The sequence below is a fragment of the Cotesia glomerata genome, linkage group LG1, assembly GCF_020080835.1.
Source record: "Cotesia glomerata isolate CgM1 linkage group LG1, MPM_Cglom_v2.3, whole genome shotgun sequence".
NCBI lineage: Eukaryota > Metazoa > Arthropoda > Insecta > Hymenoptera > Braconidae > Cotesia > Cotesia glomerata.
Genome location: NC_058158.1, coordinates 5289449 through 5315866, shown reverse-complemented (window position 1 = coordinate 5315866; position 26418 = coordinate 5289449). Strand labels below are relative to the sequence as shown.

The 26418-nt window shown below is 29.4% G+C and overlaps 1 protein-coding gene across 12 annotated transcripts in view; it reads right to left on the bottom strand.

Annotated features, from left to right (window-relative positions):
- The window catches only part of LOC123266949 (patronin), a 31613-nt gene extending 6425 nt beyond the window's left edge, over positions 1-25188 (bottom strand). For 6 of the 12 annotated variants that reach the window (XM_044731396.1, XM_044731417.1, XM_044731432.1 and 3 more), the window contains exons 1-16: positions 24700-25188; positions 23100-23555; positions 11800-11895; positions 10393-10608; positions 9818-10272; positions 9453-9571; positions 8466-8576; positions 6927-7008; positions 6091-6860; positions 5648-5817; positions 5484-5495; positions 4792-4971; positions 3909-4042; positions 2918-3551; positions 2052-2229; positions 582-1411 (exon numbers count right to left, since the gene is read on the bottom strand). In XM_044731396.1, the coding sequence (XP_044587331.1) occupies positions 582-1411; positions 2052-2229; positions 2918-3551; positions 3909-4042; positions 4792-4971; positions 5484-5495; positions 5648-5817; positions 6091-6860; positions 6927-7008; positions 8466-8576; positions 9453-9571; positions 9818-10272; positions 10393-10608; positions 11800-11895; positions 23100-23393 (4281 nt within the window). In that variant the 5' untranslated portion in view covers positions 23394-23555; positions 24700-25188. Of the gene's footprint in view, positions 1-581; positions 1412-2051; positions 2230-2917; positions 3552-3908; positions 4043-4791; positions 4972-5483; positions 5496-5647; positions 5818-6090; positions 6861-6926; positions 7009-8465; positions 8577-9452; positions 9572-9817; positions 10273-10392; positions 10609-11799; positions 11896-20604; positions 20741-23099; positions 23556-24484; positions 24567-24699 lie in introns of those variants that run through there. The other 6 variants (XM_044731403.1, XM_044731411.1, XM_044731425.1 and 3 more) reach the window with 6 other exon arrangements.
- Between the last annotated feature and the right edge of the window lie 1230 nt (positions 25189-26418).

Here is a 26418-nt window from a genome sequence, read left to right as displayed (position 1 = left end):
TTAAAGCCAAAATTATTATCCATTTTTAATAAGTGAAAAAGGGCAACAAGCAAGAAGCAAGTGGATGAGCGAACTAGAGGGAGAATTAACAAGGGAAAAATTAATGGCAATTTTAACAGGGGACATAAATAGGGAGCTGTGTATATATGTTGGCGAAATTGAAAGACTGTTTAAAGAGAATGAGTGTTATTAATATAGAATGTCAGAAAAAGACTGTCATTGATATACTTGTATAGATATTAGGTAAATATAAGTATGAAATAGTATAAATAGTATTGTAATGCGACTGTGATATGTGAAGGATGAAGTGTAACAAAAGTTAAAAAAAAAAAAAAAAAAAAAAAAAAAGAGTACAAATATATTAAAAATTAAGTCAAAGTTAGTGTATAAGCAAATGTAAATAATTAAATTAAAACATAAGATACAGTTTTGTAAAACACGATATGTGATACAAATAAAAACGATATTCTATTCTATTGTTATTAGGTATCCATTTTTATTTAAAACATTCTCAAAAAATTTATTAAATAAGAAAAAAAAAAATAGATAACTTTTGATAGGTCATATAAAAAAAAAATTACCTCACGTTCAGCTTCTTCGATAGCTTTTTTCAACTTATGCTGTTCTAAAATCATAGCTCTTCTCTGACGGTCCTCTTCTTTTTTTCTCGAGCGTTCTTCTTCTTTCATTTTTTCCTGCTCCCGGCGCGCCTGAGCTTCAGCTTCTTTCCGTTCTTTCAATTCTTCCTGCTGTTGTCGTCGCTGCAACGACAGCAGCATAATACGCTCCTTCTTGCGCTCCATTTCATCAACAGAATTGGGATCCGGGTTAGCAAGCTGATTCCCGATGACCAAACCAACAGCATTGGCAGCATTCTGACGACTCTCACTATTAGTACGGAGTCTGTCTTCTCTTACGCGTTGCTCTTTGTCTATTTCTCGTCGTAATTCCCGGTCCCGCATCTCCTGACGATGATACTCACGCTCTTCGGCTTGCCTCTGGCGTTCTCGTTCCAGGTCACGCTGAGCCTCTAGCTGCCGTTGTCGGTCTACAGGATTCGCAGGTGGAGATTCGGGACGCGCTGTAAAATCTTCTTGCTCGATAAACGAGGATACAGTGCGTTCTTTTTTGGGCGACCTTTTTACACGCAATGCAGGTTTTGGCTTCTTCGGCCCGTCATTGTCAAACGATATATAAAATCCCTTTTCACCAGCGTCCGATGAGTCTAGAGGAGTTATTTCTGGAGGAGATATAGCTGAAGTAGGTGACGGCGACGCTTCACGCAACGATGAGTGAGGTTGAAAAGAGTTACGTGAGATTGTTGTTTTTGTTGGTGAGGCTATTCTATATGTACGACTTCCTGATGTGATATGTAGTCGTTTAATTCCTTGTGTGAAATCATCGTCGTTACCTATAATTTATTATTATTATTAGTAAATATTTATTTTTAATTATTTATTATTTATATTGGGCTATTTTTATTATATTTATTTATTAAAAAATTTTCAATTGGAAATATTATTTTTTTTATAATAATAATAATATTTATTTATTGCATTTAAAGGATGTAATCCTATATAGAAGAAAAAAGAAGCGGTGAAGTAGTACATATACAATACAATTAAAAGCGATAAAATAACTAATAGTTAGTTCAGATCAAATAACTCGCATTAAATTCAATAAAGTTAAAAATTAGAAAACAATAAAATAGTATTAATTCAGATTATTAGTTAAAGTCGCCGTCCAGCCTCAATGTTTATTTATTTTGGACTTATTCAACTTTTGTATTTTTATTTTTTTTAACTCATTCATAATGCCTCTGCATTACGTGTTAGAAGTAAGATTTCCGGAGAGTGAATAATAAAATATTATTTTTTTTAAACATAGTATATATATTCATCAGTAAAAAAAAGATGTTAGTCAGTAATTTAGTAAGTAAAAAGTAAAAAAAAAAACACCAAAAGACTTGAGAGTATCTTTTTTTAGAAATCACGTCATAAGTATCTAAAAGTATTTAATTAACAAAAACTTATTTATAAAACCAAACATACCAATGAATGATATATTTTGTGGTTCCATATCATCAACCGGCGGTGCTGGTACAGGTGTATGGATGTTAATATTATTTTGACGTTTATCCGTAGGACTTTCACAAGTAATTGGGACATGGTGTATTGTTGACTTTTTAGTCTCTGGACTTTCATTTATCAGTTGACTTATCCGATGAACCTATAACAAAAAAAAATTTTATCAAATACTCACTTTCATCTATTAACTTAATTTTAACAAAAAAAAAAAAAAAATTTCATTCAAATAAATCTAAACACCATTTTTTTCCACATTTTCGCGGTAACTAAAAACACGACTGTTGATTAAATGTATAGAAGCAATGAATAACAAACCTCAGAAGTATAATTGTACGACGAGTACGTTGTAGTCGCGTTTGATAAAAATAAATGCATATTATCAATATTAATAAATATTAAAATAAGTATAAGAATAGTAGCAGACGGTCAAAAGTGTTCAGTGGGTCGAGATCAAACTGTAGGAGTGTGTTCCATCAGGTAAGCTGGAGAAACAGTGTGTGGGATGACGCTACCATGTTCGGTGACAACTCAGACAGTCTTAAAAAGGCGAATTACATCACCAACTGGTTTTAGCATTGCTGGCTCTTGTAAATAAGACTCTTAATACTAATATAATGTACGGATGTACGTTAACACTGATCATGGCTACCAACACACAGCCAATCGTCAAAGACCTTTAAACCTCTCACTAATGTAATTATTCCTCGTTTTAAACAATAACGAGTGAGTAGTGTACAGTATCTTTTAATTTATTTCAAATCATTGGCCTCTAAATTACCATTAAAAATAATAATAATAAAATAAATAAATGATTATTTAAAAATACTCACGGCATTACGGTGTTGAGGACTAGCAGCCGTGGGCGGGGTTTGATTAAAAAGTGCAGCCGACGGATAATTTTGAATCGGTTGATGCATTTGACTATTGCAGAGACTATGATCGCCACCGTTGAGATACCTCGGCTGATATTGTTGTTGATCTTGCGTGTTATCATGCAAAACAAACCCTTTCTGCTGAGGTATAGCACCAGTACCCCAAGTCCTTGTGTCCTGATACAGGCGAGGATCTTGTTGGTATATAACAGAGGCAGCGGCGACTGGCTGAGGACTATAATGGGGGTCGACAACCGGTTGTGGTTGATAGTGGCCCACAGAGGCCATTTCGTTAAGCAAATTCTGCTGGTGTGCCGGCCGACCCCAGGTTCTTCTCTGCATTTGCTGCGGTTGGTCATGTAAGTAAAATTGTCCTGGCTGCGTATCTGCAAGTCGCGGAGTCATAGGGCTTATCGGCGGCATTCCAAAACTTTGCAGATGTTGTTGTTGGCTCCGCAAACTCTGGAGCTCTTGCAGCTGTTGGTGAATTTGTTGCTGTTGCTGGGTCATCAGAGTTTGTTGTTGAATTTGATTTTGTTGGCTCGCGAGACGTTGGATGTCTACTTGTATGTCGTTTAAAGTCGAGTTCATGCTGAAATTAAATAATATTCGTTATTAATTTACCACATTATTAATATACCATTGGACCCTGTTATACCCACGCTCGGTGGATACAAGGGATATTTATTAACGCTGTGTATACACTGAAAAAAAAAATTAACTTAATTCGAGAGGAAAATTCTTGAACCAAGAAAATAATTTGAAAGAGAGTAATTATCTTGAATTAAGTAAAATTTACTTAAACCAAGTAAAAATTTCTTAGTTGGTTTAGTAAGAATTTCTTTACTCAAACCAAGAAGATGAAGTTTTTCAAAATTATATACTTGATTCAAGAACATTTTTTGTTCTGTGTAGTCATTTTAATTGAAATATAAAAAATAATAATTACTGTGATATAGATTGTTGACATTGATCGAAATCCATGTTTTCGATGTCAGGAGTACGGCGAGTTTCAGTAAATGGTGCACTACCATCTTGCTCCAACCACTTGTGCTCAACATCATGAATATCTTCAGTAATTTCCTATAAAAAATAATTTTTTTTTTTTATAAATTATTTAGATAAAAAATTGAATAAAAAATTTAGACCGAGATGAATTACGTTATCCGTAATTTATAATTTTCAAGAATTGAAATATTTTTTTTATTTATTTATCTAAGCAAACATTACTATCGTTATAATGCAATTAAATGTACTAAATTTTTTAATTAATATAAAATTGTTTAACTAAAAAAGTGCAGAACACTCACGACATTCTAAACCCAACTGAAACTTTTAACATTTAAACAAGAATGTTAAGTTTATAGCAACATTTTATTTCAAGATCATTTATCTTTGTGTTTGATCAATATCTAGTATCATATTGAGTATATCTCTCCCAAGAATTAAGTTTAACTATTAATATTTTTGTCCTGCTCTAAATATTTGTCACGAATCAAGTCTTTTAATCTAATTACTAATTAAATATATTTTATTAGATAAATTAAATTAATTTAAAAGATTAAAATAAAATAATAAAAAAGCATACATTACATTAGCTTTAAACTAAAACAATAAAATAATAAAATTATTAATAATAAATAAATACATAATAACCATCACCAAAAAAATAAATAAATTATTCACAGCCATTAAATGTATCTTGGTAAAATAATTACCGAACTGTCAACAATTAGCTAAATGTGAAAAAAAAAAAAAAAAATATAAATAATATGTAGCAGAAGAAAAAAAATGACTAGACAAGTAATTAAAATGAAAACGCAGTTTCGTACCTTCAGTGAAAAAGGACGCTGCGGTTTTTCTTGGGCATTTTGATGAGGTACTGATGACGTAGTCTTAGTAACGTTTGTTGGGGTATCTCCAGCGGATCCGGAGGACAATGGAGTAGGAGGACCATGCTCTACGGGACTGTCACCACCGGATGTTGACGAAGAAGGAGATTTAACCTTACCCTGTAACCATCCCAACCACCAACCCTTGTTATACACTCACATCCCATCACCAATCAACAACTCCAAAAAATACCGCAGCCAAGTTTCTTTTTTACATTTAATTAATTAACTAATTAATTAATTTATTTGTGAGTTAATTAATTAATTAATTAATTTAAAGCGTCAACTTTTACTACAGCGACTACGGAAAACAATTTGACGGTGAAAAACGTGCTGTCTAATTTACTAATTTAATTTTATACAATTTGGGATTTACTATTATTTATTTGATATAAATTTCTTTTTCAATTTTAGGCAAAGCGAATTTTTCTACACTTGGCTACGGCGACTAATATAAACAATAAAAATACTTAAAATTAATCAATTAATTATAAAACCATGCAATCTGAGCCAATTAAAATAACTCAAAAAAAATTATGAAAAAATGAATATTTTATAAAACAATAAATAAGGTTGATAAGTGCATGACTTCGTGAGACGACAAACAATCTGTCCATCCAACACGCACTTACCGCAATGTAAAACTGAAAGATTAGAAACATAATTGCATTATAATTGATTAGCAACACACACAATTAATTCAAGAAGATATTAAAATATTAGACACTAATTTTTTTTTCTTTTTAGTAATGAAAATAATATTAAATTAATTATTTAATAAGTTGTTAAAGCTAACCTTGGTTACAGCCTGAAGAAAAGCTGCTTTTCCTACTTTTTGTCGCTGTTTCGAGACAACAACTTCCATTCTTCTTTTTTCGTTTTCGATAAGCCGGCGTTTTTCTTCTAATTTCATTTTAATGTTGTTTATTTGCGCAGCGTATACCATTGTATTACCACCATTTTCATCTGAAATTATTTATTAATAATCAGTAAGATATTCAATAATTATCTTTTTAAATATAAAGTTATGAATTCTCTGTATTATAAAATCTAATCTAAGATGTTAACAGTAGAAACATTTCATCAGATAATGAATAATAAAAAAAAATAAATACTCCAACAACTTTAAAGAAGTTTCAGAAAATTTTTTAAATTTTAAACTAAAAAATTAGATAAACTTTAAAGTAATCAAGAGTGAAGCTCCTTAGTAAATTTAATAAAAAAATAAATAAAATTTACCAGCTGATTGTTGTTCCAATTGTTGAGACTGTTGAGCACTTTGTTGCTGCCACGTTGTTGTATTAGGTAGAGTCGCAAAAGTTGTTTTCTTTTCTCCAATACCATTACCATTACTTTGTCCAAATTTTTTATTATTATAATTAACTTTATTGGCACTGAGTTCGTCATGTTCTTGCTGCTCAGTATACTTAAAATTAATACTCTTTTCCGAATTGTGTTGGGTTAAATTAGCAAAACTTGACATTTTTGTAGCACTCGTATTGGCTGTTGTTTTTATTTCGCCGTCAGTGTTATCATTATTATTATCCGTGGAATGTAAAACATTTTTGTGACTCAAGTTATTTAAATTAGAATTAGAAATTTGTCGTCGTAATCTCGTGGGTGGCAGGTCGTCATTCCCGTAACCGTTGTCAGCTAAAATATTCTGGACGTCACTCCCGTAAGCGTCTTGGACGCTTGAGCGTGCTGGAAGTGTGGGTTCAGTGGCGGTGCGCTTACCCGTGTGCACTAACTCTTTATCGGGGTTTCGAACACATCCAAAATTATGTAAATTGTCCTGTGATCCACCAAAATTTTCGATTGTCAACTGGGAATCATCCGTCACACTGTTGCGTCGCGAACGTCTTCCTGCGTACGAACTTCTTCGTTGGTCTTCCCAATTACTCGGCCGTCCAGCAGCTGTATTATTATATTTATCATCTATTACAGAACTCAGGGTCGGGATACCACGATTTCTGTGTACTATAAAATTTTCTTCAGACCCGGCGCGTCTGCAATTGAATAATTTATTACTTTTTTATTAAATATTTATTGTGATTATTATTGAAATATATTACCTATCATCGTATGAATGACTTTCAGCCGTTTGTTGAAGCGATTGTGATTTTCTTACAGAGCTTGATGGTATAGGCTTTCCAACTGAAAAATTTAATGAACCATTTAATATTTTTTTCATTATTATTATTAAGTGAAAGTAAACTTATATATAAGATAACCTAATGGAGTTTATGAAAATCAAGTAAAAAATTATTTTTAATATCAATAAAATAATTAACAAAAAATGCATTGATAAAGATTCCAGTAAATATTTAACTACTATGAATATTATCTAGAAAAAAAATATATATAAATATTTACTAGTATCTTTGTTTTAATAAATAATAAAAAGCCTAAAATAAAAAGTAAAGCGAAAATTTTTATGCTTGTTGAGTAAACAAGCACAAAAATTTATAATTAAAATATAATTAGCTATTACTAACACGCAGTTGATAAATCTATACTGAAACACAAAATGAACATTTAATTAAAAAAAAAAAAAAAAAAAAAAAGATAAATAAAAAAAAGTAGATCGCAAAAAAATACTAACTAACGAAAAATGGAGTTGACCTCATCTCATGATTGAACGCATTTACTCTTAATTGACAATGGTCGAAACAAAAATGTGATAGCTATTAAATGACTAATGACATTGGGCAAATAAGACAAAACGACATGCATAAATAAAAATAACCATAAGTAAAAAGCGAAAAAATAATTCAAGCAATAATAAAGTATGAATCGCGATCTTGGGTATTATTGATATTTATTTCCATCACTTCTACATCTCTCTCATGCACACTCTCATTGCCATGTAGTATGAATCGAGAATTACTTTTCATGTAATTATGGTATATATAGATATTTAAATATTTATATATGTATTATTAGCAAACCATACTTATTAATATTAGTAACAAGCTGTGCGCCTAAAATTTATTTCTCTTCTCATTCAAAACATCTCATCAATTGATTTAATAATACCATTATTCAAATGCAAATTATAATTTATTATAATTATTTCATTTAAATATTATATAAAATAAATTATAAAATTTTCTTTCTTTGAATATTTTGAGTTTTTAAATAACTGATAATATTATAACGGTGAAGTTATTTAATCTTTAAAAATATCAATAACATTCATTAAAGTGTAACGTTATCTGTATAAATTATAATGATAAAAATCTATACTAATTATATTAATATGACCATTAAAAAAAATGAACAAAGATAGTGAATATAAATGATTGCATTTGAATCATGGTTTATCGGGAGAGTAACTAGTGATAGATAAAGAAGCTAATAAACAGTGAATAAAAATGACTTATGAAATTCTCCCAGTTATCTGGAGCTTGAAGAGAAGAGAATAGAAGAAACAAAACAAAACATTTATTCCCGTTGTAATACAAATGAATTACAGAACCACGGATGGCGATGAAAAAAATAACACGATGAAGAGGATTTATAAAAGAAAATGAACAAAAAAAAAAAAAAAAAAACCACCTATGATAATTATAAAACTTGAGATAGTTTTGATCGTGGTTTTAAACGGATACCTGTGAAACCTGGCGCGGACACAGAGAGGTTGCTTCTCAGATCAGGAATTGGAGCTATAGCTTGCGGTAGACTTCGTTTATGAGCTACCCCGTGACTATTGCGCGGGCAAGCTGATTATTGTCACACCGTCACACATACATCGGTATTGATATTGGTATTGGTAGTTAATTGTTTTGTATCAATATTTATTGTTCATTGAGGATTGAGTTGTGGTGGCGGATCAGAGAAGAAGACGGACACACCAATTCAGTTGTTGTGTTCATATCGTCAAGAAGATTTGACCATAAAAATATACGGTAATATAGTAATTGTGTTTAATTTTTTAAATATTATTTTTTAGCGCGACTTGTACTTAATTTTTTTTTAATAGTCAACACTCATACACGCCAATATTTCGTACGAATGTGTATTGACACTGATAAAAAGCGAAATTTTATTACGATTAAAGAGAAAACTTTGATAAGATATTTTCGCATAAAATGCTGCAGTAAATAATTACATTATATCGTAAATGAAATATTTGTTTACTTAATCGTAATAAAATCTTTATGAATAAACTTATAATAACGTAAATTATATAATATTAATTTATATGTGTATGTATGTATATATATATATATAGAAAGAGTAAGATAAATTAAGTGTAAAAAAGAGTGCGTAGCCTTCACCGATCATACAATACAGAATAAACCGTCACCCATGTGGAAATTGTAATAATATTATCATAGTAACAATAATAATAACAACAATAAAGTTAAATAAATACAATCGTACGTATAGTATGTGCCATTGAGGCGTTAACGTGTTGACTCGGTGTCGACTTACGCAAGTGCTCACATCTTTATTTAGTGAGTTAATTTCTATTTTCTTTTAATTCATGTTTACACTAATATTTAATTTATTAAATAAACAATAAGTGTACTTGTTTAAGTAATTAATGATTAATAATTAAATATACTTATGAGTCGAGTGGAAATAATCCATACCATCGAGATACTGCTGCATGGCTCTTTCCTCTCCTGGATAACGTACACATTTAACAGGATGTATCTCGAGCACGTTATACATGTCCGCGAGAAAAACCAGTAAATTTTGTTTCATAGACCTAACAAGATAAATATTTTATTATTTATAAAATTATTAACTCACTGATAATAATTGAAGGACATTTTAACAACTGTTCAGTATAACTTACATTATGCGATTATATATAAAAAGCATTAAATTTTACAACAGTGATTTTTAAATTCATCGTAATATAATGTAATGTACTGACTGTAGAAAGTTATCCTTGAATTATTTCCAGACATTGTATAAAAATGACAAACGTAAAATGAAATAAAATAATTACCCTCTCATGTAAGTAACATCCTCAGGTTGCATATGAAAAATAGAGTAGGGCAAGCATCTTATGCAAAAATTATGAACAAGTGAGAGATTGTGGAGTGCATCTGCAACAGAGGGTCTTTTTGACACTTTAATATCCATCCAGTTGAGCTCGCCGGGACAGTAGAAGGCCACAACAGCAGCCAAACCCACACCGTCGCACAATGACTGAAAGTCCTTGGCTGCAGGTAACTCAGGTAGTCGCGTTTTGTCTCCAGCGCCTTCTTCCGTTTGGATTTTGGCGATTAATGCATGCGAGGCATGACTTATCCACATAAGTAAGCCCTTTTCATGGTCACTAGGCACTTCAATCTCTGGCTGAGGATCAAATCGTCGGATCGCCGCCACTACACGGTCTCCTGTCACTACTTCCTTCGCGTACAAGACCATCAAACCTTCTATCACAGCCATATGTGCAGACTGAAATTTTATAAAAAAAACAATTACTATTTTACTTTAAATAAATTTTCTCCAGTGGTATTTTTTATTAATTTAAATAAATAAATAAATAAATTAATTAATAATAATAATAATAATTACCATTTTTAATGGTGAATTTTGAATAAGAATAGTTTCAGTTAATTGAGAATTATTAGGCTCAGCTACATAGACACCTTTCCTCGCTAACGCTTGCAATATTCCCCAGTGGTTTTGGTTGTGGTAATTCGGGTCCGAATAAATATTCGCCAATGCAAGACAATATAGCTCAGCATTTGATAACGCATGAACAATTTGTGGTTTTAAATGCTCTTGATCCTAAAACAAAAAAAAAAACACTTTAATTAGAGTAATGTACAGAATAGTGCTGCAATTACTTAATAATTTGAAAGCGATACTATTGATTCTGATGGTCGCTTGGGAGACAGAGGAAACGGCTGGATTAGTGCCAAGATAATCAGTGATCGTATCACCGCTTGAATTTTTTACACAACTTCTGAGCAAAGGATGTTTAGTGTTACATGAAACTTTGACATAATAGCTACAGTTTAACTGGCATTCACTATTTAGTTTTATAAAATACATGTTTTATATTTTTTTTATTAACGAACCTTGCGTCGTAAAAAATTCATAAATTTTAAATTTGCATAAAAACTTCTCCCGTACAATACTTTCAAATAATAGTGCATCCTCAACAATGTTTCCAAAAGATACATTTAATATATGATGTGTTTATTATTTATTATATTTTGATTTAAGTACTCACGATTGATGACAATATAACTCCCTGATTATTTACTATACGGAGAGACATGTTGGAGTGCAAACGTAAAACTAATTCGATTGGTTTAATTGGATTGCTGCCAAGCAAGTGAGGTCTTACGTGGGTGCAACATGTGCACTTTTACTGACTGTTATAGTTGTTTTCTCATTAATTGTTTTAGTTTTCTTATATACAATCCATTAAATAAACGTTAAGTATCTTTAAAGTATCATTACTTCATTCTCACGAATCATTTTTGTGTTTTTTATAATTTGAATTGATTTGAATGAAATTTGAGTCAGTTGTCATCTTTTGATTTTAATCAACGATTTATTCGGCGATAAAATTGACACCATTTGTAGAAAATAAAAATTTTTTTACAAAAAATTTATATAACACGTTAAAAGATCGATCGATTAGTAAAAGATAATCACTAAAGTTTATCTCGATTTTATGGGTAAAGTTTCACTTGCTCTTTTAATGTTAAAAAATGCTGACTTTCCCAACATGCCCAGCGGGTTTTTTTGTTGATAAAACTTGTTAGTGACATGCTAAAAAGAATTCAACGAGAAGATTTCTTGCCAAGAATTTTATAAGATTTTTTTCCGACATTTTTTAAAAACTTGTAAGTATTATTAGACAGCTCGGATAATTTTTATTGCAACTGTTAAATAGAGAAGATTTCATTCTTATTTTTCATCTTTGATTAAAATAGTTTAATATAATATTAAAAAAAAATATCTTACCTCCAGATCACGATAGTAAGGCTCGCGTAGATTGTCCGGCACGCGGTTGTTGTACGCCTTCGAGAGGAGCCATTTCACGGAGGCACGTTGTTTGGCCTGGAATAAATAAAAAAAAATAAATTATCATGTCAGTAGAAACAGTAAAAATATTTAATCTCATTTAAGGCGGGGTGAGAGTAAAAAATTATATTTTATTAATTGAGAATAAATAAAAAAGTTCTCAAGAAAGAGTTCAGTTGGTGTGATATTATTGTTGATGATTGATAATGAGATAAGGACAATTGGGGTCAAAGGCATGTTAAAAAGTTGATAAAGGGGGTCGCTGCTCGAATAGAACAGGTATACGATTATTATCGATCCAGTGGAAGTAGTTTGCGTTTGTGTTTGTAAATCAACGTGAATCCGCGCAAGTATATTGTATATTTTTGTGGAGTGAATGGACTTTTCTGTTAAGTAATTATAATTTTAATTAAAAATTTTGGTGATATTAAAATTTATATTAATATTCATATTCAGTCATCCGGCTTTTATTAATACTTTTTTTTGTTAATTATTAAAGGAGACTCATTGAAGAAAGTGATAAATGTAATTTCACTGGATGTTTTAGACGGAATTTACTATAGTTATTATTAAGAAATAGGCCACTGAGAAGTTATTAATTTATTATTGTACATAATTCTCATTTGGTCGTGGATGACTGAGTGAGTTTGACTTTGAAAGCGTGCAGGTCGCTGAAAACGGGTCAGCGGATCAGACATTTGTGGCCTATCAAGTTTTTACAGACAATACCATAATTATAGAACTGAGCGCAAATGAAAATTTTGTAATTCCGACTTATTTTATTATTGCTTGACTTTCAATTGTAATTAATATACAATTTCTACAAAACACAACGCTATTAATCATTTTTTTTTACTTTACAGTTCATTTACATTGCAAAAATTTAAACATTAAATTTTACTAGTATTGGTAAATAAGTAATGTTAATTTTTAATTTACATAGAAATTAAATTATACACATCTGATAAATTCTTCTACATATTTTATTAGTTTAGAAAATTTCTTAAAATCTAATCATGTTGTTTGAATATATTTAAGGGTCTAATAATTTATAACTTGCAAGAAATACAAGTACATTTAGTCAAACGAATATTTGACGTAGGAAAAATCATGTATTCGTTTTTTACTGAAGAAAGAATATTTAACTACAGTATAAATTTCAGAAATTACATGAAACGATCATATCACATCATAAAATAAATATAATAATTTATAAATGTGCAACATAACGAAAAAGAAAATTCACCGGTCCATAAAATGCAAAAATTCAAGCATCGTGTACGTCATCCGTGAAATAGTAGTGAAAAAAATATCTCGTCCTTGCCAGTACAATAAAAAAATTCCCAGTAGGGAGTTTGAGCAAAAAAGAACATTTTAAAATTGAAAATTTATGATTTACAGTGCAATAAAAATATTGATGAGTTTATAATAAAATGTAGAGCGGCAGATGTATTTGTTGGATTACTTTCGATCGATGTTACATTTAGATTGTACAATCTCGCATGAATGAACTCCAGGAGCCGTCACGGACGATCAAAGTCACTAATGTTCACCGTCACCTTGATTGTTATGTGCCTTACAAGTAACACAGCTTAGATAGTTATATACTCGTGATATATCAGTGTATGTATTTATGTATGCTACGCCGAGTTGAGTTAATGATGATACTATAAAAAGACACGTTGTCACCGTTAACTGACGGTATCGGGAAGGGCGTCGCGGAAAAAGATACAAACATTCCATTTAATATCATACCGTCAAACATAAATATGCACCAAATATAATTATTTTACAAAATAAAAAATTTTTTTCTATTACGATTTTTAAAAAAATCATCTTTTAACATTTTGTATCATTAATTAATTAATTAATTACGTAATTTATTAGTTGAAAAATTAATAATGATTATTTATAAATTTAGTTATAACTAAATCATAATTTGACCAAATGAATGATTTAACGATTAAAGGTGTTATAAATAACTGAAAGTACAAGTAAAACATTGAGATTACTGTCAGTTAATTTTTCTTCACGGTCAACATTTAAAATGCGATATTATCAAGTTTCAAAAGTGTTACGAATAGTTTCTCAGAATATATATATGTTTTCTGATATAATAAGTAGATATACAGGTGATGGGGATAAGAAGATAGTGCATTCAAGTGTACCCACTTTTATGTTCACCACAAGAGAGAGTGCATACATGGAATAAAGTAGTAGTCTTATTTATTAGCAAAGGTATCCAGATAAATCTCCAAGTCAGGGTTTCGATGTCTTCCTCATCTTCAAGCTATATAGCCATTGCTATTACTCTCACTCTTACACTTAAATTTTTGCTAAAACTTCCAACTGGTTAAATTACAAGTAAAGCGAAATCTGACACAGAGTAGGTTGATAGGTTGATAGGTAGGTTGACTCTTGAAGCAATGCCGATGCAAAAAGAGCTAAAGTAAGTGCAGTTTGCTGCTGTGAGATCGAGTTGTATGAAAGCTAACATTGCCTTTCTCATATCAGGTATGTGCAATTATGTGAGTTATCATTAAGCTTATTCGTGACGCACATTTTTTTTAATTCAATGTAACCTTAGTATTTTGTTATAAAATTTATAGCAATATTAGCTTTAGTACTAACACTTTTTAATCGCTGTTTGAAAATTGTAAATTTAGCTACAATAAATAATTTTTTTTAATTTACTTTCAGCAAAGTTTAAATTTGCTACAATAAATCAAATTACTTAAAAAAAAAAATTTTATTTTTTCATATTAATTACGAGTGAATAATAATAATTTTACGGTAAATCAAAAGAAAAATAAATAAAAACATTGACGCAATATATCAATATATAATTGACAATTATATGGTAAAATAAATAAATAAGCATTAAACATGACAGAAAAGAAATTAAAATATGATTAGCAGTAATTATAAATGAAATTCCATAGCTAAACAATTCGATACAAATAATTTTCAACCTACACGCCAACGCCAATACAAGTTATGAGGTAAATTTAAATAAAACAATCATTGATGACTGGCTAGTACTATACCTCTGTAAAAATATTTTTATAATGTATAACATAACGTTCTTACAAGTTACCGTGATAATTCGCGTGGGCAAGCTGCACCTAAGGTGTAGGTCGGCTAGTTCGAGATCACTATTGATTTCCGTTATTCCTTTAAATATTATTTAATAATCAGGAGAAAATATTAGTCAAATTTTACTGCCCGGATTAGATTTTTATTATTTAACTGAGCGTAATCTTAAGAAACTAATAAACTAGTGAGAAAATAGCTTATGTGCATCCTAACTGACAAGCCCGTTATTCAAAATTAACTTAATAACATCACATGTTAATTAGATTTAATTAAGCAATATATTTTAAATAAATTATTCAATGAATAATAAAGCGATAATTGTGTTTACCAAAATGAGTTTCAGTATCCAAATCATTCGGTCACTTGGGAATCACAATGAATAATTAAATAATTAACCATGATTTCAAATATTTTATTTAATTTAATCACTTGTTACTCAAAAGCAGATTTCATTATAAATATTATTGTTATTATGACCGTTGTTGTTAATTAAAAAATTAAAATCACCAATAAAAAAAGGCAACATAATGTTAAAAGTTGTATTTTGAACGAACATCATCGCGAGACTACAAGAAATAAGAATTGCGGAAAAAGAAACAGCAACTAAGAAAGAATAAGCTCATGTCCGAGGAACTCGCACTGTTTCGTATGTGGATCGCGATCTACGCATCGATGATCAAGCTAACCGTTCACGTGGGGTTGTTACTCTCGTGTAAAATATACTAACTAATACATAATATAAAAATAAAGAATTTTATTGTAGCTTTCGAAATCGAAGAGTCTGTAACAGACGTACAGTACGAGTGTTTACCACATTGTTACCATAAATTTACTGTGCAAGTAATTGCTAATGACGTTCATCCTCTAGCACATTGTTAATTTAACAAATACAATTATAATAATAAATTAGACGGTGATTTATGGTTATTAGTATTCTTTTTTTTTCATACGCTGCTTGTAAAAATGTATGAATGAAATAAACTGCTCTAATTATAAAGTATACGTGTACACATATAATAATTTTACATAATTCACTTGAGTAAAATCATTCAAAAGTTGTTCCGCTAAGACAAATATCATGTATTAATACATCATATAAGTATATTTAAATAAGCAATAATAAAATATACTAAAAATTTTGTTTTTTATGTTCGGAATTAAATTATAATAAAAAAATTTTTTTTAGTTAATTTTCATGATTATTAAATGAAATTTTACTTAAAAATAAAAAATGTTGAAATTATTAAATTTAAATTTTGTATAGACATACATTGAAGAATATAAATATGTAAGAAATGAAGTAATTGCTGATAAAAAAAATGAATAATCATAGTTGCTATCCGGAAACATGCGCCTAGATCGTAATCGTAAATTCTCGCTTACGGTTGTCTTCATCATTGCTAACTAAACCACACAGAAGAAGGAGAAAAAGATGTAGAAAAGAAGCAATCATTTGACCGACTGCTGCGGCGCGACGCATCGTTGCTAACTTCATTCTTAATTGCTGGGTTAATGACCGCAACACAATCTCAAAGTAGCTAAATGTACTTACTAATGCACGCTGCTCTAAAGTAAGTGAAAGTGGACCATCATACATAAATGCGGAAGAGTTTAAATAAGAAAGAGGGAAGGACATTCGATAGATTCTAATGCTGTAAGGATTACAAAAAGTATTTAAATTAAAATTCCTTTTTATTTGGATACCGGTGAGATGAAAAGGTCGTTTTGTTTTTTCTAAATCATACCACGAGAGCTTCTTTCTCGTTACGCATCTAATCATCTTAAATTCATTAACCGTAAATTTTAATTTACCAAATCACTCAACTTATTTGTTATTAATTGTAACACTGATTATTAAAAAGATTTTTTATCGACATAGCATAGTATGTTGGATTTTTTTTTCTATTTGCTGTTATGAAATTAACGCAAAAATAAGGTATGAAACTAACGGAATCACTCTAATCTTGATATGCAATAATTAATTTCAGGTCAATGACTCGAGATGTAATAATATTATTAATTATTATGCATTAAATTAAAACCAGTGCAATGCTAATGGGATGAAAAAAAGGCAATACCTGTATCGATAAGTGTACCGTATTCTTAACATTAAATATTATTCGTGTTACATGGACGATTAATGATTTATTTTAAAATAACCTCCAACTTCCGTTTACTTTTGTTTTAATTAACAGTTATCAGTACGTTAATTAATAATTACTTAAGTGGTTCAGTCGCTATTAATTATTACAGTTTTTACGTCAAGAGAAATGTAGAAATTTACTGAAATTTCACTCGAAACGTATCGCAGATATTAATTATTCATTTGTGAAGTTAATTAACGTCACTAACAAAATTTACTTACTTAAGTAATCTCGGTTTACTTAATATTGTACCAGTGAAAAGTTTAATTTGCTCTTAGACATGTTTCTTGTATGCATACTTTTTTTTTGCTCAGAAAATAAGCTACTTATATATTTTGTGAAGAACAATTTACCAGCGAAAAGATTTTGAGATGAGCCACCTACCGGTCTTTATCAGTAATTAGTTTATTTAAACAAATTCTAATGTCTAATAACCAGTCAAAACATTAAAAATCTAAATTTATCAACAGTAATTTAAAGTATTCTTGATATATAAAAATTTTTTAAATGATTAACTTTTGTCAATAATTCATATTGATCTGTAGTAGAAAAATAAAATCTTCTAGAAAATTATTGGTAAACAAATATTAGAAAAAATAAAGAGATGCTATCTACTTTGGGAGGTAAAACGATGAGCCTGTAAATCTCTATTTATACACCTGAAACACGTGACTAGAGGTTGCTGGTTAGGTCATTGCTTCTCAAATAAATCTTCCGGTTTATAAAATAACTTTTCACAAAAATGTCAATAATGTTCTGCTCTGACAGGTGTTTAAAAACTAATTCTGGAGGAAATAAATATAATTTTTCTAAAATGAAAAATGGAAAAAATTAAAACAAACGTCAATTTTAGCAGCCAATAAAAAGGTTATTAGTGAGTTCGATCGCAATATTCTCTTAATAACTAAAATACATCTACAAAGGTGCGGTCATGTCATATTGTGTATACAATATGACCTAGTATCTTCAACTAGTTCATTAGAAACTGCTCCAATACAGTTAAAGTGAATATTAACATGATATTTCTTATAAAACATCTTCAATAGTTGGGATCAAGGGTTAACATTTAAGTATTCGGAACACGAGCATCATCATTTAAAATAATGTAAAAAATCATTGAATTTTATCCACAAAAACGATGAATTGTAAAGGCTTGTATACATCTTGCAGTAAAAACAAAACGATGGAAGATTATTCACCACCCACATACGCCTACGGGCTTTTCTTTCCCGTAACTTACACACTTATTTTAAAAATATAAAAGTGAGAGTAGAGAAAACTAATATAATCGATTCACAGGGTTTTATTTCTTGGAAAGTCCACGCAACTATATGTATTGTCAGAATTTTATGAACTTTAATTATTTCTCACGTTAGAATCAAATAATAATTTGTTGTTTATGTTTCTTGTTCTTTATTTAATGGGTTTATATTCATTTATTATATTATAGTTATCCGAAAACGATCAACTTCTCACTTAATTCATAACTCTCATGGAAATGGATACAAGGTGAAATCACTTTAAAGTAACACCTACACAAGGATATTTAATAAACGAAAATATTTAATGTGACAATGAATTTATAATTATGTATTTTATTTAATTTTAATAATTTACTATTAAGTAAACACACAATAAAATCTGTTTATGTAATTGAAGTACTTTACTTTCAAGAGATGCGTGTTTTTTTTTCTTTTTTTTTTTTATTTCATGTCTTCCTAATAGTTAGCAAAGCAAAGAATTTTACTTTGTGTAAAGCATGTAATAGTACTTGGACTGCAAAACGTCGGTCATAAAAACGTTGAAATGAAATTACTATTGATGCCTAAGTAAACCGCAAGCTCTGTAATGTTTCAAAGAGAACAGTACTGGAAGAAAAAAAAAAATATTGTGTTTTAGTGTCTTGTCGAGAGATAAAATAAATTTATGTAGAAATGTCACAAAGAGAAGCTCGGAAATAAATGAATATTATTAAAAAATTTTCTTCATACCTAAATTACATAGAATGAATAACAATGTATGTAAGTATGTGTTAATACACTTATTTCTAGATGGAATTGTTATTATTAGAAGTGAAGAGATACTTCCGTAATAATAAGTATCAGTTGTTATTATTAATATTATAAATTATTGCCCAGATAATCGAGATAGTGAAATCGAATGTTTTCTTGGACATATTATATGTAGGTAGACGTCATTCCTAACCCACACGATTTCGACAATCTCATATATATATATATATATATATATATATATATATATATATATATATATATATATATATATATATATATTTTTATTAAAATTAATAAATATATAGCCATTATTAATTGTGTAACAAGTAAATCGATTTTTAAATTTATATATTTTTAATGGAGTAAAAATTTTAAAAGAGCGGCTTTTTTTAAATCATAAGTTTATCTGCAGGAAGTAACGATTTGTCGAAATGGAACAAACGATGGCCCTTTCGTATCATAATGTAACCACCTACGTACAATTTTACTCAAAAATTAGTATGTCGAATAAAAAGTTAATAATTGAATGAATTAATAAATATTTATGTTTAAATTGAATTATTTAATCTTGACCTAATCCCTAAAAGGAAATTTCATTACAACAATTTTCTACGAATAACACTGTAATATAAATTATAATTCCACATATGTGTAATGTACATTGATAGATAGTATATTGGTTAAAACATTATTTTACTCTCGAGAGTCTTTATATTACTAAATACTTTTTACTGGATGACTTTCATGCAATGAGGATTAAAAATTCCTTTTATGTTACTAGCTGGTTACCTGCTCTATTTATTAAATTCTCTGTGTTCTTTTATTATTCTATTGTACTGTACAATAACACCACTATTCAAAGTAAAGGCTTGTTCAATTTTTCTTATCGCTTCTCAACTTCTTTTATGGTCAATACAAAGAAAATTTAGCTTCTTTTTATTACTGGCGTACTAAAAAACTCATTTGAAAAACAAACAAAATTTCAAGAACCAGGTGAGTAATTAGCTTGAACTATAAAAAAAAAATTATGAACAAAATGAATGTAGTAAAATTGATGACTGTAAAAAAATTTTTATCGTTCCCAGGGAGATTAAACTTGTCTAACTAGTAATCAAATAAGGTATCAAGTGTCTCTTCCTCCTCCACCATCTTTTTATATATTTTTGCACGTGACCGTTCTGCAAGAATGACAATTTCACCTTGACATTCCCATTCTTGGTCATGATACAATAAATAATATACTTAATAATTTATTTACTCGAATTCTCAACGTCGAAATCATCCAGATCAAGACTAAAAGATATTTTTAAAATTGTAAATTTTTTCCACAGAAATATTATACTGGTATTCTTATCCTAGTTTCTCATTTCAAAGGATTTATATTTAAAGAAGCGATGTCTATTTGTGAACCTTGTGTCTAGCCTTGTAATCAGTTGTCAACTATAAAAAAATACGTAGGAAAAAATAAGTTTGTCTAATCGAGAACTCACATAAATGGTTGAGACGGAAGCATTTCTGAATAAATCCCTGACGTCGTCAATGTCTTTTTCACATGACGCCTTTGGCGTCGTCCTCAACGCAAGCATAACTTCACTTGCCATTTAATAACTTGTAACTTAATATATTTAATACATATATGTAAACCACAAATATTTTAAACTTTAAAACCATAGATAAAATATTTTTTTTTATTTCATCACAACACATATCACGTCACGGTGAAATATTTATCCAAAAGTATAAGTATCCATGGTAAGTTTTGAGAAAGAAAAGTCCAGGAAGTTCACTTGTATATTAATAATAACTTTCGATTAAATATTTTTTACCCGGGTGTGAAACACGAAGACTAAACGGAAGACGAAGAAGAAGTCAAAACGACGTACTGCCAATACAAATGGACAAGCTCTTCTAGCTTGGTTACTTTGGAACTGAGTACTGACTAGTATCATATACAAAAGGTGTTCTTCAGTGAGGTACTGAAAGGAGTAATACACGTTGTAGTCGAAGAGGGAGACAAGTCTAAAGAGAACGTGCCAGTCGAGCCTTGATTCTCAAGCTAACAACAGTGCTCAGTTGTGTTTTTACTATTATACGTAAATACTATGTAAATTCCTAGAAGATCTAAGAGGTCTTCTGTCAAATATTGTCTAAGTAGGGACATTTTGTCTCTACTCGGTAATTTATTGCTACATACACTCCATTTATTGTTGAGTGAGAAATAGTTCTTGTTTGATGGAAATAAAAAAAAAATTGTTAATAAATTTTGTCTAATAGTTTAATGAATAAACTTTTTGCTTGGTATGATAACATAATAAAAAAGAGATTCAATGGATAAGTATCAAGTATGAATCATTGAGAGCGATCAATGAAAGCGTGAATTTATGGACGCGGTATGGGCAGAAAGCCAAAGATGATTCATTTTTTATAAACGTGTATTTAAAATGTTAAGTTTTTAAATCCTTTTAGTCGTCAAAATACAACAGGATATGAAAGATTTATATTTTCCTTTTTAGATAAGAAGTTGATAATAAATTTGTTTTTGTTAATTTTTAAGTGATATAAAATTTATAACTTCAGTGTAAATGAAATAATAAATAAATCAAATTAAATTAAATAAATACTATTTGTAACAAAATTTTATGAATGAATAGTGAACATTATTATCGATTCTCGATATATTCAATTGTTCGTACAAAAGACTTGTATTACTCTTTGTAGGCGAGGCCTTTATAAAAGTAATTTAACTGAAAACTCATTTTCTTCAAGATTAATCAAAAATTTAATTGAATTTTAGAATTTCAAATTTCTATATAAAGCAATATTTACATGAATAATTTATAAATTTAATTTATTAGTATGTACATACAGTTAGTGATTGAACTATAAATTTTTAGCATGAATAATCAGATAGTAATCGGATTGTGTAAGTGAAAATACTAATTATGGATTTATCTTTAGTAAAACTAAACAATTATTCAATGATACTTTAATTTTTAATTTATGTTTAACTTGACAATTTAATATAATACCATAAAAATTTACTTTGGCAGTAACATTGGTTAAACACTTTCACACATTAATAAAATAAGTTTAATCCCATTGGATTATTATTATGACGACAGTAAAATGTCCAGCTGGACAATAGCCAAATACTCGTCATAATAATGAGGTCACCTGACTATCGATTTGATATTGCGACAATTTAAGAATAAATTTTTCATTTTTTTTTAGAAAAATAAACCCATAGATAATTCAAACGTCTTATTATGTATACAAAAAAATTTTCTACCGAGTTTAAATCAGCTAAATATTTGATACTATTATAACTCGTGACTTGAAACAGCATCTCGAGAATTACAAAGTTACAAAATCTATAATTTTTTTTTTAATGTTACTAAAATATTAACCTGTAATTCTTTCAGCGATGTATCCCGGCTTTTAAAAATATATTTTATAAATAAAATAGACAATAGTAGCACTAATGACAGCAACATGTTGACAAAATAAACGCACCCATAAACACAATAGCGTAATCAGGAAAATACATACGTGCAAGAAGGCACCTATGTAACACAATGCAATGTGTATCAAGATGGTTAAATAAATAATTATAAAACCTTACCCACAGGAAGTGGGTATTGCTGCAGCGATATAGACACATATATACGTCTCAAGCTCGAAAGCCAACGAGACCTACGATTATGTGTTGAAAAATAACGACATCAAACTGTGATTTTAAATGCACAGCATTACACGTACATAGGCAATTCCGAGCACGATCTTTCACTTGAGCAGCTTCAGAACTGGTTGTCAATGTACATGATGATTCGTTGAAAAGTTCAAGGCATTTGTCCTTGAACTTTTACTGATTATTTTTTTACTAGTAAATAATTTGCAGAATTTATTATAATTAGAGGTCAACGTCCACTTAATCTCTGATTATCTCTAGACGAGCATAAGAGGTGTCATTAAAATGATTACTAACCTGACGTGTGTCATAGGCATCGGAGAAGTGTTCATTATCGGTAACTCCATGATCACCAGGACCACCCTTCGGACGTCGGTCGTCTCCCATGTTACGGTCCATCGATTCGAAAACATGGACAGCCAGCTCGGCCTGAGGCACGCCGTTTAAATTTTTACACGCTGGATCGCTGTTATTGTAGTAATAATAATTCTTTTCCTCCTTCTCAGCAGCAACGGCTTCCTCGCCGGGTTCTGGTGATCTCACCGATGACCTTGGCTTCGTCGCGAATAACCGCGATATCGTACCCCACATTCACGTGGGTCACAGAATCATCAGTTGATTTTCTTTCAAAATTTTATCCAGCAATTTTTACTCCGTCTAGCCTTTAATCTTTCTGGTCCTTGACCGAGTCATTGTAATATATATTTTATCTTCAATTCCTTTGTCTTCAGGATCACTTGCGATTACTCAGAACTAAATAAATAAGTATACATTTTATTTTATTTATTTTTTCATTGTGAATTACCTTAAAATTAATAAAATATCTGGGTCTTTGAGATATAATTCGAGTAATTAGTTATCGAACGATGACATTATGTACACATATATTATTTTTAGTATCTGTAAAACTATTTAACACAAATAAACTCTAGTGGTGGTACTGATAGACCTCGATTAAAAAGTTTTATAGTACTTGTTATTTACCTCACGCAATTACATCAAACTTATAACATCACGGCCTTGAAATCGTGTAAATTAAACAGTAACTACTATTTTTACATATTTATATTTACCGTATAAAGCATTAGAGTGCATAATATTATAATTAATATGAAAATTTTCGAGAATGATGCAATTTTGACATATGACTATAAAAAACATATTTTTTTTTTTAATTTTTAAATTAAAAAAAAATTTATTTAATTAAAACATTACTGATTAACACAAAAAGTATTAGATGTCTGCTATTTTTTATATTATAAAATAAAATTACTGAGATAAGTATAAAGTGATATTTTATGAATGAAAGCAATTTAAATGATACAAATTTATGTTTTTATAGTATAAAGCCGAGCTGTGTATAAACTAATAAATAATAAAAATCGTTGAAGTATATAGTAGTATTTATAAGTAAAGTAATTAAAAAGTTTGAAGATATTCTTTGAATAATTCTGATAAATAAAACTACTCATGAGAATAAGAATGAGATAAACTAGTGATGCACACAATGTGATGATGTGAACGTCTATCGATTTTGCGCCCAAACGAAAGTGGCACGATTCTCTTCTGTCCGCGATGATGAAGAGAAATCAACTTACGTGTATTAAATACATACGTATAGACATATATAACAGATAATCCAAGTAATGCTAAGGGAGAGGTCTACCTCGTGGCCACTATACCTTTGTATTAACATGCTCCTGGTGTATATTTATACAAATATCCATAATGTCATCGTTGATAAAAAAATCAATTAGTGATTTGCTGAAACTGTACATATCTCACTGCAAACAGATATTTTCTTTATTAACTATATGAGTAATCACTAATAAGTATGTAATGAATAAAAAATAAACTAAACATAAAATAAGGAATGCGAAACCGTAAATGGGCGTACCTGCTCGCGATATATTTACTATGAAATAATTATTATTTGGGATGACTGACGGGGCTGGTAAACGCTGCTAAGACAACTTTATTTGGTATTCTTAATAAAGATAGCTGTAATAATTATTGTAATAATAAATAATAATAGTAATAAATAAACACAATGATGTTTGACAATGTACAACACTCTTTGGAGAAATAGCACACACTGATAATAAAACTATTTTTCAACGATCAACACACAGCACACTATTGTCACTTTGAGGACAATATTTGTTAAATAAAGCAATAATTGGTATTTATGGATTTAGATAGATCGCTCTGTACGTTAATGGGATAAGTGTGATAATAATATCACCACAAAATCCTGTTGTCAACGCGAATAATTATACGAGTCTTTATGATACTCCATGTTCACAGAACACACGTTCGCCGACCATCGTTGTGAAAAAAACGAAACGATATCGTCGATAGTTGTGTTGTATATTTTGGAACGACAAAATTTAACGCACTCGAGCCAGCGTACTATCGATTCATCGCGCTCGGGTGTTATAGTTTCTGCTCTCTACTGTTACTTACTTCACTTCGAGTCCTTTGCCGCAACTGAGCTGGGATCTATTGATGCGCGATGGAACTAACTGAAATTTAAATATTTTTTTTTAATAAAATTAATTTACTAACAATAAATATAATTATCAATTAAATGAAATTAAAAAAGTGACTAATTATTTATAATTATTTAATATTCGTCAAAGTAGGTGACAACTTTTTAAATTTTTATTTAAACATATTGAAAGTAAAACAATTTCAAGTTTTTATATAAATAAATTTCAACAATGTTTATGTAGATATTTTTAATTATTTTTTTTTCTTTAAATATAGTTTTTTTTTGTCAAAATTATTCTATTAGTCCCTCGGTATTTTTTATGTAAATACTACACTTTTGAAAAATATTTATTTAGAATTTCATTTAGAAGATGTCGGCCATTTTGACTGATTGTTACTCTTATGGCAATGTATCGACATCTGATTGGCCGGGAAGTCAAGTATCAATTAGAACGACTGATTTCGTCGAGTAGTGAATTATTTCGCGAAGCCGCATAGTAAAAACTGCGGTGTTAATACTTCTGAGATTGCTAAAAGTTTTTTATATTACTAAAGTTAGTCAACGTTTTTAATTTTTTGATTTTTTTTTTTTTAAATTAAATTAGAACAAAAAAATGTTTTTAAAAAATTGCACGTGTAGTTTTTTAAATTTTTTACAAATGAATTTTTTTTTGTAATTATTTTTTCAATAAAAAAAAATTCTAAAAATTTTTGAATACCGGCTAACTTAATTTTCATAAATTTTTTAATTGTTAAAAAAAAGTTTGCTTATTTATAACAGTGATGCAAAAATAATAGTGTCAAGTTCTTTAGTGACAATTATAAATATGTGAGTAAAGTGTAGTGAAGTTTTCGAGAGTACGAAATGTTTCTTCCTGAAGTTGAAGTCAAGAGTATAACGACTGTCAAGGTAAGTAAATCACATTGGATAAATGTAAAAAAAAGATTGTTTAATAATTAAATAAATTTTGTTTTCAGAAAATACTAGCTAAGTGTTGAGGCTTCTAGACATTTCTTGACATGGTGAGCAAACAAGTGCATGATTAAATATTTTTTCAATACTTTTCTGTAATCAAAAGATTTATATTTTAAAATGAAATTTTACTTAACATTTCATGCAGTA